Raw genomic sequence first — 18,177 nt, forward strand, 5'->3', positions numbered from 1 at the left:
TAAAGGCCAGCATCCCATTCGCCTTCTTGATCACCTGCTGCACCTGCAGACTGGGTTTTTGTGACTCGTGCACAAGGATCCCCAGGTCCCTCTGCACCGTAACATGCTGCAGCTTTTCGCCTTTTAAATAATAATCCCTCCTACTATTATTTCTGCCAAAGTGGATAACGTCAGACTTGCTAATATTATACTCCATCTGCCAGGTCCTTGCCCACTCTCTTAGTCTATCCAGATCCCTCTGCAGACTTTCTACTCCCTCCACGCAATTTGCTTTTCCACTCATCTTCGTGTCATCAGCAAATTTTGTCACCCTACACTCGGCCCCCTCCTCCAGATCATCTATATAAATGGTAAATAGCTGAGGCCCCAGCACCGATCCCTGCGGCACTCCACTAGTCACCAACCGCCAATCAGAATAGCACCCATTGATACCAACTCTCTGCTTCCTATTAGACAACCAATCCTCTATCCACGCTAACACCTTACCCCCAACTCCGTGCACCCTAAACTTCTGTAGCAACCTTTTATGAGGCACCTTATCAAACGTTTATGAGGCACCTTATGATCATAAACATGTGTATCTGAACAGACAATGGAGTGTGGCGACTAAGGGATTTTCACAGTAACTTCATTGCGGTGTTAATGTAAGCCTACCTGTGACAGTAATAAATAAACTTTAAACTTTCCGACTAAGGTATTCAATAAAAACAGAAAAGAGGAAAAAGGACAGAGTGGCTGTGCTATTCAAGTAAACTATTAAATCACTGTAAGGTGATAGCATAGTTGAAGGGACAAAGACAGAATATATTAGATTAGGATTAAGGATAGAGGAGTTATATTGTTGATGATTGATTATTCTAGGCCAATAAATAGTGGGAAGGAGACAGTGCAACAAATATACAGTCAAATTCAGAAGAGTGCAAGAACTACTGGATAATCATAATGGGGAACTTAAATCATCCTAGCATAAATTGATAAAATAACTGTGTAAAGGGCAATAAAAGGAAAAATTCCTCAAATGCGCACGAGAAAATTTTCTTGATTAAAGTGTTTCCAGCCCAATAAGGAAGGAAGCAATGCTGGATCCACTTCTGGGAAATACAACTACAGTAGAGCACGTTCAGCGGGGGAACATTTGGGAACATAATATCATCAAATACAAAGGATCAATCAAACATTAAAATACTTCACTGGAAGAGGATGATCTTCAGCGATTGATTTAATTTGATTTATTATTGTCACATGTATTAGTATACACTGAAAAGTATTGTTTCTTCCGTGCTACACAGACGAAGCATACCGTTCATAGCGAAGGAAACAAGAGAGTGCAGGATATAGTTTTACAGTCATAGTTAGAGTGTAGAGAAAGATCAACTTAATACAAAGTAGGAAAGAAGTGGTGGAGGACTTTCTTAACTATAGAATGGAGGGACCAGGACACCTAAAAACTTGAAGCTCTCAACCATTTTTACCCATTGATGTAGACAAGGTCCTGTCCTCCACTATGCTTCCTGAAGTCAATGACGATCTCCTTCATTTTGTTGACATTGAGGGAGAGATTTTTATCATCACACCAGTTCACCAGATTCTCTATCTCTTTCCTGTACTCTGTCTCATCATTGTTTGAGATCCGACCCACTATGGTGGTGTCATCAGCAAACTTGAAAACTGAGTTGGAGGAGAATTTGGCCACACAATCTTAGGTGTATAAGGTGTATAGTAAAGGGCCAAGGACACAACCTTGCGGCACACCAGTGTTGTAGATGATCATGGAGGAGGTGTTGTTGCCTATCCTTACTGACTGCAGTGTGTGGGCTAGGAAGTTTGGCATCCAGTCACAGAGGGATGAGCTGCCCCAGGCCCCAGAGTTTGGAGATGAGTTTCACAGGAATAATGGTTTTGAAGGCTGAGCTATAGTCTATGAATGGGAGTCTGACATAGGTGTCTTTGTTATCTAGGTGTTCCAAGATTGAATGCATGACCAGGGAGATGATATCTGCTGTGGACCTGTTGCAGCATTAGGTGAACTGTAGTGGATACAGGCAACCTGGGAGGCCGGAATTGATTCGTGCCATTACTAACCTTTCGAAGCACTTCACAATGATGAATGTCGAAGCTAGATGATAGTCATCAAGGCACGTTGCCTGATTTTTCTTTGGCACCAAGATGTTGGTCAACTTCTTGAAGCAGATAGGGACCTCAGATTGTTGTAAAGAGAGGTTGAAGATGTCTGTGAATACCCCTTGCCAGCTAGTCCATTCAGGATCTGAGTGTTCATCTGGTTACCCCATCTGAGACAGTCACTAACACTGCAATTAAGTTATTGTGAATATCCCCTAGCTGCCACATTCTGGTGCCTGTTCAGTTTAAAGTTTATGCATTAGTGTCATGGGCAGGCTTACATTAACACTGCAATGAAGTTACTATGAAAATCCCCTAGTCGCCACACTCCAGCACCTGTTCGTGCTACACTGAAGGAGAATTTAGCATGGCTAATGCACCTAATCAGCACGTCTTTTGGACTGTGGGAGGAAACCGGAGCACCCAGAGGAAACCCACGCAGTGCAGATTCCACACAGGCAGTGATTCAAGCCGGGAATCAAACCCAGGTCCCTGGTGCTGTGAGGCAGCAGTGCTAACCATTGTGCTACCATGTTCCTGTTAGGATACACTGAGGGAGAATTTAGCATGGCCAATACACCTAACCAGCACATCTTTCGCACTGTGGGAGTAAACCAGAGCACCTGGAGGAACCCCACTCAGACTCAGGAGAATCTGCAGTTTCTGCACATATGGTGACTGAAGCCAGGAATCAAACCCAGGTCCCTGGCGCTGTGAGGCAGCAGTGCTAACCACTGTGCCACTATGCTGCCCCAAATGCAGTGCCACTTGGCAGATAGCAAAAAAAGCCAGCCACTGAAGGAATGAGACATTATTAACTATTAATTTTAATAGTTAATTTTCAGTTCCAGAATGGTTGACTGGCAATAATTAATATTTGTAACAGTGTTGGGTACTTAGGCTGAAATAGACAAGATTTAACTTTTGGTGCTGAGTTAATGCCTGTAAACCATGTAAGTGGAGCAACTTCATGCAACTCAATGAGTCAAACAATGAAATGTCATTTGTGCAAAGGACCACAACTCAAGACATCAACTTATTAAATTTCTACATTTAATTGTGTAGCTGACCTAATCTGAAGCGGCTGCAGCAATTGCATATATATAATGGTAAGTGGTATCACAGTTTGTCTTCACAGCAAATTATGACCCCATATATTTTTGGGGGCATCTAGGTGTTAAAAGAGAAACTTGGATTCAGAATTTATTGGTCAGTACAGGAAACAATGCAGGATTTAAAATCTGCCTGCAGCTTAAGGGAGCAGGATTCATCATTATTGTTCTTGCACTTCAGAATGACATGCAGGTCAGTAAAAGGTTCACTGAAGAAAGGGAGAACACTCTTTGTTCCTGAGCACTGCAGGAACCTAGCAAATACAGCCTAGAGGGTCCATAAACAAAACATCCACATTAGTGTGAGTGCCAACCCTATCGTTCCATGCACGGCCTGAGAAGCCAGAAAAACAAGTTTAATGAACATAATTAGCTGTAATAAAAGCAGAAAATGCTGGAAATAATCAGCAGGTGTGACAAGCAGCATCACTAAAGCACTGAAATCTTCCATGAAAGTAGAAGGGGAACATGAGCCCAAGTCTTGAATAAAAATATTGTGATTGAATGGAATGAAAAGTTGCAATAACTTTGAAAGAGTGGTCTTAGCCACAGGGTTTAGTTACTCTTTTAGATGTGTTGTCTTGCTTCGTTTTTGAGCTGTTGAGTGCGAGCTGCAGCTGGAGGGCTTGTAAGTGTGTAAGAGAGAGATTCACATCCGGAACCTTGTTCTGCGGGAACGGTTTCAAAGCGGACACTACTTACCCGAACACCAAGAGCACAACATGTTGGATGAGCAGTGACAGCGCCTGTTTTAAACTGATTCATAATCTGAACTTGGAAAGAAATCACTGAATCCCGATCACCGCCCTCCGTTCGCTGAATCAGCATTGCCCCCTCCACCCCCCCCCACCTCGGTAAGGTAAAGCGGGGCCTGGAGTGGGGAGCAATCGAATTTGACCCCGGGCTGGGGAGAATGGTGGCCACTTACACCCCGGGGTGGTGATGAAATGGGAACAAATGTATTTGGGGGTGATTAGATTTGGAGATGAGGGAAGTTGCGGAGGTGAATGTAAGCAATTGTGGTCGGTGTTATGAGCTGTTAGGTCCTGTGGTTCCCAGAAGTTTGAAATTTGATTCGATTTATTATTATCACATGTATTAACATACAGTGAAAAGAGGGAGGAAGAATTTAGCAAGGCCAGTGCACCTAACCAGCACGTCTTTCGGACTGTGGGAGGAAACCCACACAGACATAGGGAGAGTGTGCAAACTCCGCACAAACAGTCATCCAAGCGGGTATCAAACCAGAGTCCCGAACGCTGTGAGTTAGCAATGCTAACTACTGTGCCACTGTGCCTGCACAAAGCAATACATTTCCTAACTCTACCACTAATATGAAATAGGATATGAAACTCAGCAATGGGTTGAGCAGGATGCCAAAGCTTTGCACTTCTTGCTCAGGTCAGAGTGAGTGGCTGATGGGCTGTTGGAGTTAGTGGCTGACATCATTTATCATCACGATTGTTTTGATAGTCATGTTGCTTCATTTCCATAGTCAGGTTGTTCACCTTTTTAATGAGGCACAGTATTGACTCATACGTTGAATGGTGCAATTAAAGACTGTACAACACTTTCAGTACATTAAAAATTAATATGTGAATCAAAAATCTATGTTATAGAAAACATTAAAATGGAGTTCCAGGCAGTGTTGATGGCAGCAGGTGGGGGTTCCCGCATGATGGATCTTACTTCCAATATTCCAAAGCCTCTCCTGCCGGTTGGAAACAAGCCACTGATATGGTACCCTCTGAATCTTATGGAAAGACTTGGGTTTGAAGGTAAGCAGTTTCATCTACACTTAAATGGGTAGCTACAAGGAATGGTAAACTGCTTATAAATCCGAAATAACTTGTTTTTCTCCATCAATATCAGATTTACATTTCTCCTTTGGGTTTTTGCCTATTGATTTTTCAGTGGAGCAGACCCATGAGTGATACCAGGATGTTGTAATTCTCCTCTTTTCATCTGCTCCATCAAAACAGAACCGCTGTGATCCAAGACTTAATTGTTAACTTATTGTTGTCTAACAGTTGACAACTGAAGAGGCCTGCACCTGAAATGTAGACTTCAATAAAAGCATAATTTAAAAGCAGAACACTGTGGATGTTGGAAATCTGAAATAAAAACAGAAAATGTTGGAAAAGCCTAGCAGGTTTGGAGAGAGAGAGAAACAGAGTTCAGATTTTGAAGGTTCTTTTATTATCCAGCTTGTCTGACTCTTGAGAGCTAAAGAGATTGAGAAATGTGATGGATTTTATCATTATTAAGAGGGGGTGGAGTAAAGTAGTACATTAGGGATGGGTGTGAGGTCGGAGAGATGCTATAGGCACAAGACAAAGTTAGTGTTCATGGTAGTGTTAAAGACTAAAGAATGTGCTGATAATGGCCTTAAGGTAAGATAACAGAATATGTTAATAGTAGAACAAAGGTTAGTGCTCTGTAAAAGTAAAACTTAAGAACAAGTGACACATGGCCGTGTAGGTGCATTGGGCCAAAAAAATTGGATTAAAGAAATGAAACAACGGAAATGTCAGCCTCATTTCTTCCTCCACAGATGTTGCCAAGCCTGCTGAGTTTTTCCAGCATTTTCCGTATTTATGTCAACTACTCTGTTCTCTTCTAAATAAACTAACATTGAGCAGTAAGTTAGCAAAAGTACTTGCATTTTGCAGAGGTGTTAATAACAAAGAGCTAAATCTTAAATAAGAACAAAGGAAATATATAAACTTGTGTTACTGCACTCCAATTTTTGTGGTGCCCAGCAGTCAGAGCATATTAAAATCTTACAATTAACCAAGCTTAAATTTGCTTAGCTTTCGAGAATAAACTGGATCAGGACATCTTTAATTGGCTTTACGCAACATTAAACATTTCCAACATTGTGATCGCTCCTTGCATCATTGCTTTCCAGATTATAGAAATTTATAGCGTTGTTACAGGGATTTACCATTTGTCATTATTCTGTCAGACAACAATCCTTTCCTGGTCACACCTCATCTTAAAAGTGTGCACCTCATTACTCAATTCTTTTTGAGACTTTTCAACATTTCTTTTTGTCAATCCACCACAACTTGATTTCTACCTACTACTCCCCACCCTTTCCAAACCCAGCTGTTTATTGTTTCCTCCACTAATACTTTGTACCTTTGGCAAAATCTTCCATGTCCAGTTATTAGATTCAGCTGCGCACCTTTCAAATCGTAGCAAGAACCAACGTACAAATGATGCATCCCATTAAAGAGAAACTATCTAAGCATTGTTTGTCCTCAGTTAGAAATACAACTCTTCAATGGCTTGCCTTGCTCAGTCTCCAGCATCTTACGTTGCTTATTGTGAAGTTGGAGTAGGAATTGAGGGTGTATTAGCAAATCAGAGAATGACTGATCAGTAGTTATTGGATTATTTTTCCACAGCTGTCAGAGAGAAATACTTGAATATAAAATCTGTATGATCTTACAGAATGCCTTTTTTTATCCATGAGATTATTCCATGTGAGATTTTGTAGATTTTACTTTTACTGTACATTTACAAACTTTCAAAATACAGCTTGCATTTATACATTACTTTTCACAACCATCAGTCATCTCAAAGTGCTTTACAGCCAAATAAGTGTTTCTTTTGGTGTGATGTCACTTGTTATGTAGGAAATGTGGCAGTTCATTTGCTCTTAGTCAGCTCCCACAAATAGCAATGTATTAATGATCAAATAATCTATCTTTTGTGATGTCAGTTGAGGGTTAAATATTGGTCAGGACATCAGGAATAACTCTCCTTCGAAATAATGCATAAGATATTTTATATTCACCTAAGCAAGGAGGTGGAGCCTTTATATAACATTCCATTGGAAATGCAGTATCTCTGGCATTGCAATGCTTCCTTTATACTTCTCTTGAGTTGCATTTATGGCCGGGATTCCATTCATTGCAGCAGGATGGGAGGTCCCAGCCAAGGGTGAGGTTGGAGGATTAAGGCCTATGTACTGGATGAAATTTTCCAAAAATAATGTCAAAATGTCAGCTTGTGACTGAAAACTACCTTGCTTCTCTCCTGAAACACAATCAACTTTTCTGACCAGATCTTCTGACATTCTGTCAAAACAAATTGTGGGTACGTTTTGCGCTATCCCTCAGATGGGGTAGGGCCTGATAAAATCAGCAAGGCCAGCTTCACAGCATCGGGACGCCATCTTTAGAATATACCGACCTGCTTTGAAAATGAAGTCACCCCTCTGGTGACCCTGCCTTTCCCTTCAAGCTTCAGGCCCACTCTCCTCCACACACGGAAGTATTGCGGGGGACATTGTTGCAGTCATAGAGCAATACAGTATGGAAACAGGTCGCCCGCTCTGTGCCGACCCTGGTGCTCTCCTAGCTAGTCCCAATTTGGCCCATGTCCCTCTAACCCTTTGCCATCCATGTAGTTACACAAATGCTGTTGTCAGCTGGGACCGCACACACCAGATTTAGTAGCCAGAATGGATTAGCAGCTTGCAGCAAGCAGGTTCGATGAATCTCACCTACTACCTTTCATGGCCATCACCTGTCACAAAGTGCTTTATAGCCACTGAAGTACTTCTAAAGTGTAATCACTGTTGTAATGCAGGAAATGCAGTAACCACGGTGTACATAGCAAGCTCCCACAGACAGCAATGTGGCAATAACCCCCGATACTCTGTTTTCATGATGTTAATTCTGGGAGAAATATTGGCCAGGATAACTCTCATGTCCTTCAAAATAATGCCGTGGGATATTTTACCCGAGCATGCTGAATGGGGTTTGGGTTTAACTTCTCATGTAAAATGCACTGCTTTTTCTGCTGCATGGATTATCAGCCTTTAACTTTGAGCTCAAACTCCAGATTGGGATTTGTAACTTAGAACTGCAAGTGCTACCAACAGCTATAACAGCATGTTCCTGATTCAAGTTCAAGTGGCAATTCAAAAAAAACACAAATGAATTGCATGTACTCAAAAAAATGCACAGCCTTGACCTTTGGGACATTGAAGAAAGTTCTGGCAATCAATAAATGTAAAATCAGACAAAATCCTGCTCTTTACGTTGTTGCATTTCAGCACAGTATGGTATTAATCCACAGGTAGATCTGCAGTGTTTGACTTCGCAGTTATTCGCTTTTGTATGTTTTAATATTTGCAAAAATATCACAACCATTCTCAAGCCATGTTCCTTTAATATTAGTGGCCTGCCGCTGTCAAGGGTGATGATGCCTAATAACACCCTAAATTGTTACAAATGATACTGTATGGTAATATATAATAGACAAGAAATCTACCGGCATTATTTTTGATTGTACAAACCAAAAGTTCATAATGGCACAAGCTTTAAAATTCTTTTACACACAAGTTTTGTTTTAAAAGAACAAAATGAAATTGGCATTGATTGGAGAAAGGGGGATTCCAATGAGACAGGGGTGTTATAAATCACACTAGTGTGCAATAACATTCAATAGACATGCGTGTACTCTGAGCTGTGACCAGGACTGTACTGTAGAGAATTTGCTGCTATGAGCATTTAACCAAGGCTGTTATAGTGCAGCATTATTCTAAGAGTATTTTATATTTGTCGATTTGCAAATGGTTTCCCAGAAGTGTTTCTAATACTTTTTTCTTTATCAGTCGCATGCTATGAAGTTACAGATACTTTCAGTTCAAACAGATTATGTCAAGAATTGCATTTTTTTGAAGTCAGAATGACCTTGACAAGGGAAGAATTGGAAATTATGTTAAACCTGATTAAATCCACCCTTCAATAAGATTTGCTGTCAAAGGGCAAACTCCTCGTTACAGCATCGTGAACCTACATGAGAGTTCTATGCTGTGGACTTGAACAGTACCTCCCATGGATGAAACCACACAAAACAGAGAACTTTTTTTTACTGAGCCAATTTTCCTCAACAGAAATAATTGTGTGTTTTTTGTAATTGCACACAGAACTCCCACAGCATTGCCCACAGTGAGTCAGTACTTGGGTTGTTATAGTGGGGAATGCTGGAATGTGGAAGTGGGGAGGGGTGCACATCACCATCGCAAGAATTTAGAAGGACATTTGAAATAAAGCGATGTGGAGTCAGTGCTTTTGAGTGTATTTTGACTTCTGCATGAGAAGTACTGCTGGCTCTACTGTATTTACATAAATATAGAAGTCTGAGACAAACAGCAGCTCCTTCCTTGCCTTTGCTATCAAAGGTGTGGATTTTATAAAAGTGTCCAAAATTTTATAAAGCTTGTGTAAAGAACTGTTTGCTTCTTTAAATGTCTCTACAGTATAATTTAATATTTAAAATACATTTATTTGATTAAAAATGTTTAATTAACTTCTAAATATTTAACACTTTTATTTTGAAGCCTTCTCCTAACTTGAATAATATTAAATTCTTCAAGAATTTGCTCTTGTTTTCGAGAATGATGGTCGGTTTTGAGTCCTAAGATAAATAAGAATGTCACTGTTGCATGTGGAATATGTTGCAAAATATAAAAACATTCTTAAATATCATCCACACATTGGTTTTTGGACAACTTGACTGCCGTGTTTGCCTAAAAAATAATTAACCTTCCAAGGTAATTCATTGGCAGGGAGGTGCTTAGAGGTACTCTGAGAATGCGAAAGGTACAATATACATGCAAGCTTGTTTGTTTCTTTTCTTCAGGCATGCACAGTGAGATGGTTGTTAGCACTGCTGCCTCTCAGCACCTGGAACTAAGGTTCAATTCCTGGCTTGGGTCATTGTCTGTGAGGAGTCTCCTCATGTTCTCCTTGTGTCTGCATGGGTTTCCTCCAGGTGCTCCAGTTTGCTCCCACAGTCCGAAAGATATGCTGGTTAGAAGCGTTGGCCACGCTGAATTCTCCCTCAGTGTATCCGAACAGGCACTGGAGTGTAGTGACTAGAGAATTTTCACAGTAACTTCTTTGCAGTGTTAATGGAAGCCTACTTGTGACACTAATAAATAAACTATACTGTTTCTTCCATCTGAATTTATTTGTGCTGTAAGTGAATTTGCTAACCTCAAGAGGTGAACTGGTAAGTAGTGCAGCACCATTATTCCCATGGGGCCTGATCATCTGCTCTCTGGATCACTGGATATGGCCCAAAGATGCACATCAGAACTCTGTAGACAAGCTGAATTGCTGACCTCCTTGGGAATTGCCCAGGAAATTTCAACTTCTGATGGGCTGCGTCCCTGAGACCGTCCATGAAAGTCTGCAACTGTGAGCTAGATTCGCAAACTTCAGACAATTGCAATTTACTGCCCTGGATACTTACCCAAGAAATGTTAGAAAAATACAAGTCTAATTCTTGGGTAATTACAGAACTGACATCCCCCACTCCAAAATCGCTCACACTGATCCCCTGGACCCACCACAATACTTTCTGTAACCCTTTGACTATCCCCTCAACTGTCCAGTTACTCACCCCCTCTGCCCACCTCAACCAACCTCCCTGACCACTCACCATATCCAACATGCTTAACCGCCCCACTCCCCCCATGATGGCAATTGAATTCATGATGGCAATTTTGAAAATGCAATTGCTATTCCTAAGTTATGATTGGTGTGAGCAAGCCATCCTCCTACCCTTGCCTAGTCTCCGTCAGCTGGGGCTCATGTTCCAGGATTCTCTTTGGAATTTTGCCCAGCAGAAATTATTCTCTATCTTTGTTCTCTCAGTTCAGTTGGTTGGATAAAGGAATGAGGGGCTAGCATATACGGACAATCATTTAAACATATTTTTCCTTGGGTAAACATAATTTACCTTTTATAAAAGACTCTCATTCATCATTATGGTATAATGGGGAAAGTTTATAAGTTTATTTTATTAGTGTCACAAATAGGCTGATATTGACACTGAAATGAGTTACTGTGAAAATCCACTAGTTGCCACACTCCGGCGCCTGTTCGTGTACACTGAGGGAGAATTTAGTATGACTAATGCACCTAACCAGCGCGTCTTTCAGACTGTGGGCAGAAGCTGGAGCATATTGAGCAAACCCACAAAGGTAGAATGTGCAAACTCCACACAGACAATGATCCAAGGCCAGAATTGAACTCAGATCGGTGGTGCTGTGAGGCAGCAGTGCTAACTGCTGTGCCACTGTGTCACCCATTTTGATATTTGATGTCATTCTGAGCTTTCCCCTTAAACTACAGGGGTGCGAGGGTAATGAAGAGAAGGGTGTAGTATGCAAGCTCCCTTGGAAGTAAAAAAAATCCTTGATCATTTAAATATGAAACTTTTATTCTTTTTTAAAATAAACTTTAGGAATTAATTCTTAAGATTGTTTTCAAATTACTTGGCAAAAGAATCGCAAATCCTATTTCAGCGTTAATAATTATGATTTTCGAAAGAAAGTTAAACCTCGAACTTTTGAAACAGGGCTCCAAATAACACTCTTACCTGTCCTCAAGACATAAAATAAAATTTTATAGCTTTATAGAAAGATATGATTTTGCTTCAAACCTTATTTTCAACAGACATTTAGAAATTTAAATTATTGAAGAAAAAATGTACAAACTTGATTTGCAATTCAAAGAGTTTTAGATATAGCTCTTGGTGCTAAAGGGAGCAAATGGTTATGGACGAAGATGAGATCAAGATATTAATTTTGATGACCACCATGAAGGGCCAAAGGGCCTATTCCTGCTTCTATTTTCTATGAATGATTTGTTTTTTTTTCCCCTGTATTCATTGGCCATCTTTTGACACTTCTTTGATATAGAAACATAGAACATTACAGCACAGTACAGGCCCTTCAGCCCTCAGTGTTGTGCCGAGTTATGTCCAATTCCAAGATCAAGCTATCCCTTCCCTATAATTCTGGAATGCTCCATGTGCCTATCCAATAACCGCTTAAAAGTTCCTAAAGTGTCCGACTCCGCTGTTACAGCAGGCAGTCTATTCCGCATCCCAACCACTCTCTGAGTAAAGAATTTACCTCGGACATCCCTCCTATATCTCCCACCATGAACCTTATCTGGTCTGTTTTTGCTTTATATTTTTGTGTGTCCGAATTCCACCAGACCTACCCACCGCTGATAAAGCTTCTGCATTTAATACGATGAAGTGGTGCTGAGTCAAACTCGGATGATACAAAATTCCGGTTATGTCGAAGTTGTCAACCATTCCTGCTGATTGTTCTATGGGATTTGTTATTCTATGCCCAGGATCAGCCTTCTCCAGATAAACCAAACCTGTTTAGGCTTGTCATATGACTATGCTAACCATCCAGAGCAGAGCTAGACCATACGAGATCCAGAATCATGGCAGGGCAAGCCACCATTTGAAAAATCGCACAGACCGGCGAACATGGCAAAATCTGAGACAATTGAAAGTGTTGTTGATCAGAGGGCATTTGGGTTCAAACAAGTTATGACTGCATGAGATGTCAAAAACAAGGAGAGGGGTGAGGCCAACCAACTCTGATGAGGCAGGAGGCCGGCATGGAAAATTATGTGGAATTGGGCAATGCTATATGACGTATGTCAGAACCGACCGATAACGAAATCATAGATGCAGTATGTTTTTCAGCCGAGGAAGCTGATAACCCTAAAAGTCTGATGAATGCTTGTCCTAATAGAAAGCAATTACAGAACCTTTTTGGCCTAACTGCTGACATTTTTCACGCTTTTTACAAGGTCAGGCCATCATAAGGTGTGAACAAATTGAGGAAAGACTTTTTCACACTTTTATTACCCTGCTGTGTTTTCATTTGAATCTGTTGTTTTTGACAGACCGTGTTTGTAGGCATATCAGGTTACATAGAGATGCATTCATGTGGAAATGGGGCCTCCTCGGCTGTCACGAAGAACTGCTTAACACAAATTTGTGGGTGGATCTTCTGGCATTTGGCTCATCAAGATTTTACTGTACATCAAAGAAGATGTTGCCTGAAAAGCTCCCTGCCTCAGGCCTATGTTTGACTTATTCATCGCAGCTGCAAAGGTTCAACCAAAGTCTGTTCTTGGTCAAGGTAGCCTCTGATGTGGAGGCTGTAATTGATTTATCTCTTCCTCTCTTTCTCTGGGTTTATACACATTGGTAAACCAGTCTGCTGTAAACCCGAGCAGCTTTGGATCTTCCATTGTGGTTTGATTGTAATTTTCTTGCTTTGAAAACTTTTTTTCCATTTCCGTGTTAGATAGCTAAAATTAGTGCTCTTGAAGTGAACGGCCTCTTTTGTTTATAACAGCTACTGTGATCCTATAAGCAGATTGATATTTTTGTCTCATGTCTATCTAATGGAGGATTGTATCTACCTCTTCACTTAATGTTCCAAATTTGGAGATCTGGGATGCAGTATGTGATTCGGTGCTCTAGATTGTGCTTTCAGGAGACCCTAGCAATCCATTTTTTTAATTCATTTGTGGGACATGGGCATCTCTAGCTGGCCTACCTTTATTGCCCAGCCCTAGTTGCCCCTTGAACTGAGTGGCTTGCTTGGCCATTTCAGCTGGCAGTTGAGAGTCAACCATATTGCTGTAGCTCCAGAGTCATATGTAGGCCAGATGAGGTAAGGACGGCAGATTTCCTTCCCTAAAGAACATTAGTGAACCAGATGGGTTTTTCCGACAATCAACAATGGATCTCTGTAACCTGATATGCTATAAACACGGTCTGACAATGGCCATCAGTAGATTCTTAATTCCAGATATTTTTAATTGAATTCAAATGCCACCAGCTTCTGTGGTGGGATTCAAACCCAGTGCCCAAAACATTAGCTGAGTTTCTAGCAATAATAACACTCGGCCATCGCCTCCCCCTTTTACTCTGGAATACAGAGAGTATTACCACTAATTTCACCTGTTCCCTGTTCACCTTAAGCAGACACTTGCTTGTAACATTGCTTGATGTGTTTTTAATATATCTTGCAGTCCTTTCCTTGTTGCCAGGACTTGAGAAGCTGAGTTACAGAGAGAGATTGAATAGGTTAGGACTTTATTCCCTGGAGCGTAGAAGAATGAGGGGAGATTTGATAGAGGTGTATAAGATTTTGATGGGTATAGATAGAGTGAATGCAAACAGGCTTTTTCCACTGAAGCTAGGGGAGGAAAAAACCAGAGGGCATGGGTTAAGGGTGAAAGGAGAAAAGTTTAAAGGCAATATTAGGGGGGAGCTTCTTCACGCAGAGAGTTGTGGGAGTGTGGAATGAGCTGCCGGATAAAATGGTAAATGTAGGGTCACTAACATTTAAGAAAAACTTGGACGGGTACATGGATGAGAGGGATGTGGAGGGATATGGTCCAAGTGCAGGTCAGTGGGACTAGGCAAAAAACGGTTTGGCACTGACAAGAAGGGCCAAAAGGCCTGTTTCTGAGCTGTAAATTTTCTATAGTTTCTATGGTTTCTTTTGTACATCCACTGCTATAAGTATATTGGTCTACCTTTTAGTTTAATTGGTTCCTCAGCTTCTTCCTATTCTCTTTAAATAATTTAGTTCCCACCAGAGCCATCTTGCCTTTCCGTGCACTAGTTACCGCTTTCTCACTGTATCAGGCATTGACGTGGAAAATATGTTCCAGGTGGCCTTCCTCCTTGTGCTTTGTGTGCAGTTGAGTTGGTTGGTCTCCAAACATTGCAATTTGTTTGTTGATGGACTACGTAGAGGCAAGAAAATATTAGATTAGAGAGGCATCTGTGTCGACACAGACATGGTGGGCCGGTTCCTGTGCTGTACTGTTCTTTGTTCTTTGACCCTTTTTACACGCATGCTTTTGATTATTTTGGGGAGTGATTGAAGCCCACAATCTGCATGTCAGACACTACATGAGTGTTGCAATGCAGGGATTAATCCCCTTTACCTTGCTTCCTAATCTGGTAAAAGTGGGAAGATGTTAACTATTCTCCCTCAACATTTAGAGGTTCATTAACATAAAGAATAAGAGAATAATTGACAAGTTATTTTATCTTAAACCAAACAGGAATTTTAATTAAAGGAAATGCTGTTCAAATAAACACAACATTCATTATCAAAACAGTAATATCAGAATTTTAGTCACTCTCAAAAGAAAATATGCAAACAGGTCTGAGCACATACGGAAATTTTGGAGTTCTTCTGTAGTTGTCCACTCCCTGTAAGCGCCGTCTTATTTGATACTTTTCACTGGTTAGAGAGTGATTTATCTTAACATAGAACACTACAGCACAAACAGGCTGCAACTTCTGACATCCCTCCAGACTATCCACAACACCACTAACCTTCGTTGAGACCTAACTGAAGCTGGCAGAGTTAAGAATCAACTGCTCCGGATGATATAACTATCCTTAACTATCATTAAATGTTTCAGGTGACTGGGCCCTGCCTCTGGTTGAACTCCTGGCTCAACCTCTGGTGGAACTGAACAGAAGGCTGTTGAGTTCCTCTTTTATATTCCTGATGAGCAAGGTATTGTCTAATCCAGGATTGGTTTGATGCCGACAGCAACACCAAATTCAAATCTTATAGGTTCCCTTTAGCTGAGTTTTTTTTAACGCATAGGCTGTTAGCTGAGTGTCTTCTTTAAACTCATTGGCTGACAAAATGCACAGACATGGAGAACCTGTTACCAAAAGAACCCTGTTGTCTAGTCCTTGAAACAAATGTTGCAACTTAGAGTCTGTGTGTACTCTGCATTTTAAGCATCTCAGCTTTGAATTAAACCAGTGTTTCAAGGGACCACGGACTGCTGTTTCTCTCCTAGTATTTTACATTCTTTACATCTTTATAAACACAACTTCACAACAATGAGCTTAGATCAAAACCAGTATCTCACTTGACGAACGTGTGGAAAAAATGGTTTTAAGACTGCGCCAAAATCAGTGGTGAAATTCTAAACCTGCAGCATCATGTAACACCATGTTCACAAACCACTCAATTTCTCTATTATTCCAGCTAAACCTCCTCATCGACTGTAAGGTTATTAATTAAGAAAGGATATGCGATTAATTACTTGAAATTTTTGTGCTGTATATGTCCATTTCCAATAGAATGGCTATAAGTGTAAAAGATTTGCTTTCTTTTCCAGAGGTAATAGTGGTTACAACAAGAGAAGTACAAAAACAGCTACCACAAATGGACTTAAAAATGAAATTGGATACAGTGTGTATTTCTGAGGATGCTGACATGGGAACTGCAGACTCCTTACGACAGATTCATGAAAAAATTAAGGTATTATTCTGAGGTAAAAACCTTGTTAAGGACCAGCCAGTTACTGTCATGTTTTTAAACGAGTGTTAGAGAATGCTTGCTTATGCCATTTTAAAAATAATACTACTAATTTACTTCTTGTATGTTACGTTTAATTTTTCTCTTTGAGTATATTTGTCTCTGCCTTGTTGGCTGTGTTTTTGTAATAAGTTTCTCTTTCTGTAGTTTTTTTATTCATTCATGGGACATGGGCATCGCTGCCTGGCCAGCATTTATTGCCCATCTCTAGTTGCCCTTGAAGGGCAGTTGAGAATCAACCACATTGCTGTGGCCCTGGAGTCACACAATGGTCAGACCAGGTAAAGATGGCAGATTTCCTTCCCTAAAGGACAATAGTGAACTAGATAGGTTTTTCTGACAATTGACAGTGGTTTCATGGTCACCAGTCGATCCTCAATTCCAGATTTGTTTTGTGAATTAAAATTTCACAAGCTTCCATGGCTCAATTAGGACTTGGTCCCCACAACATTAGCTGAGTTTCTGGATTAATAGTCTAGTGATAAGCCATCACCCAATTTTGCAGTTTCTTTAATATTTTCCTAGTTTTTAGGATCACATACTTTTCTGCATTCCCTATCAACTTGTACGAGCATCACTGTATCTTATTATTTTGCTGACCTCTGTTTGTAACATTCTAGCTTCTCTCAGATTTTCTTTCAACCGTCCTGCTACTTAAGTGGAGCTAAATTGTTTCAGAAAACTTCTCGGCATTTCTCGTGCCGACGTGTCATTATTTTTTCACCCAATCTGTGCAGATTTCAGTCTTCTGCCTCCCAGTCTCCAGCTGAAGTAAATTAGTAAAATGGGGATTATTTTTACTGCAGCAGGATTCTTGTACTTGTGCATTTTGGGGCTGTTGTTCATCCAGTGGTTGGAAAAATGTTTTGGCTGATCCCACAAGTATTCTCATATCCCTCTAGAAAGTCTACAAAAAAAAACTGACAAACTGTCTGTACATTTTTTCACTCTCTTGCTTTGATTCATTTTGTGTGGTTTCTTTACTGTTCCTTCTTCCAGCTTTCTCGCTCCTCACACTTAACTTTTTTTTCTTTTCCCTTTTAAGCTTCTCTTCTGTTTGTCATCTCTTTGCCATTCTGTGCCTTCTTAATTCATTTCAGGTTCCATTTTCATTTTCTCCCTCACAAACAAGTTATTAGGGCAGCACGGTAGCACTGCTGCTTCATAGCGCCAGGGACCCGGGATCAGTTTCGGGCTTGGGTCATTGTCTGTGTGGAGTTTGCATGTTCTCCCCGTGTCTGCGTGGGTTTCCTCCAGGTGCTCATATTTTCTCCCGCATTCTGAAAGACATGCTGGTTAGGTGCATTGACCCGAACAGGGGAATTTCGCAGTAACTTCATTGCAGTGTTAATGTGTGCCTGATTTGTGACTAATAAATAAACTTTTACTATAGCTTTTATTGATCAGTGAAGCTGAAGAGCACATGCAACCACCAGGGAGTAATTGTTTGAATTGGGGATAAGCTTATTCACATTTTATTTGTTTGCATTACACTTCATTTGGGTCACCGTTCTGGGGACTAATCTTGGCAGGTCAGAATGTAGAAGAATGTGCGCAGAATACAGGTGGAGTATGTATGGGAAGGGAGGGTAGAGCCAATTTTGGGGACTTTTTTTTCTGGTCTCTCTTCATTTACATTTTTGTGGGTCCAGAATGGAATAGATGAGAAATGTTATGGGGGCTGCATTTCAGCAGATTGTTTTTATTGAGTTGTAAGTGGGTCGACTTTTG

At 40.7% G+C, this 18,177-nt stretch overlaps 1 protein-coding gene across 1 annotated transcript in view; it reads left to right on the forward strand.

Moving 5' to 3' along the window:
- The first annotated feature begins 3,936 nt into the window (after positions 1-3,936).
- eif2b3 (eukaryotic translation initiation factor 2B, subunit 3 gamma) overlaps positions 3,937-18,177 on the forward strand; it is a 106,603-nt gene continuing 92,362 nt past the window's right edge. Inside the window, exons 1-3 of the mRNA XM_080195372.1 lie at positions 3,937-4,087; positions 4,853-5,011; positions 16,247-16,389. Of these exons, the coding sequence (XP_080051498.1) occupies positions 4,864-5,011; positions 16,247-16,389 (291 nt within the window). The 5' untranslated portion in view covers positions 3,937-4,087; positions 4,853-4,863. The remainder of the gene's footprint in view (positions 4,088-4,852; positions 5,012-16,246; positions 16,390-18,177) is intronic.

This window comes from Carcharhinus amblyrhynchos, chromosome 9, assembly GCF_965287045.1.
Source record: "Carcharhinus amblyrhynchos chromosome 9, sCarAmb.v2.hapA, whole genome shotgun sequence".
NCBI classification, from domain to species: Eukaryota; Metazoa; Chordata; class Chondrichthyes; order Carcharhiniformes; family Carcharhinidae; genus Carcharhinus; species Carcharhinus amblyrhynchos.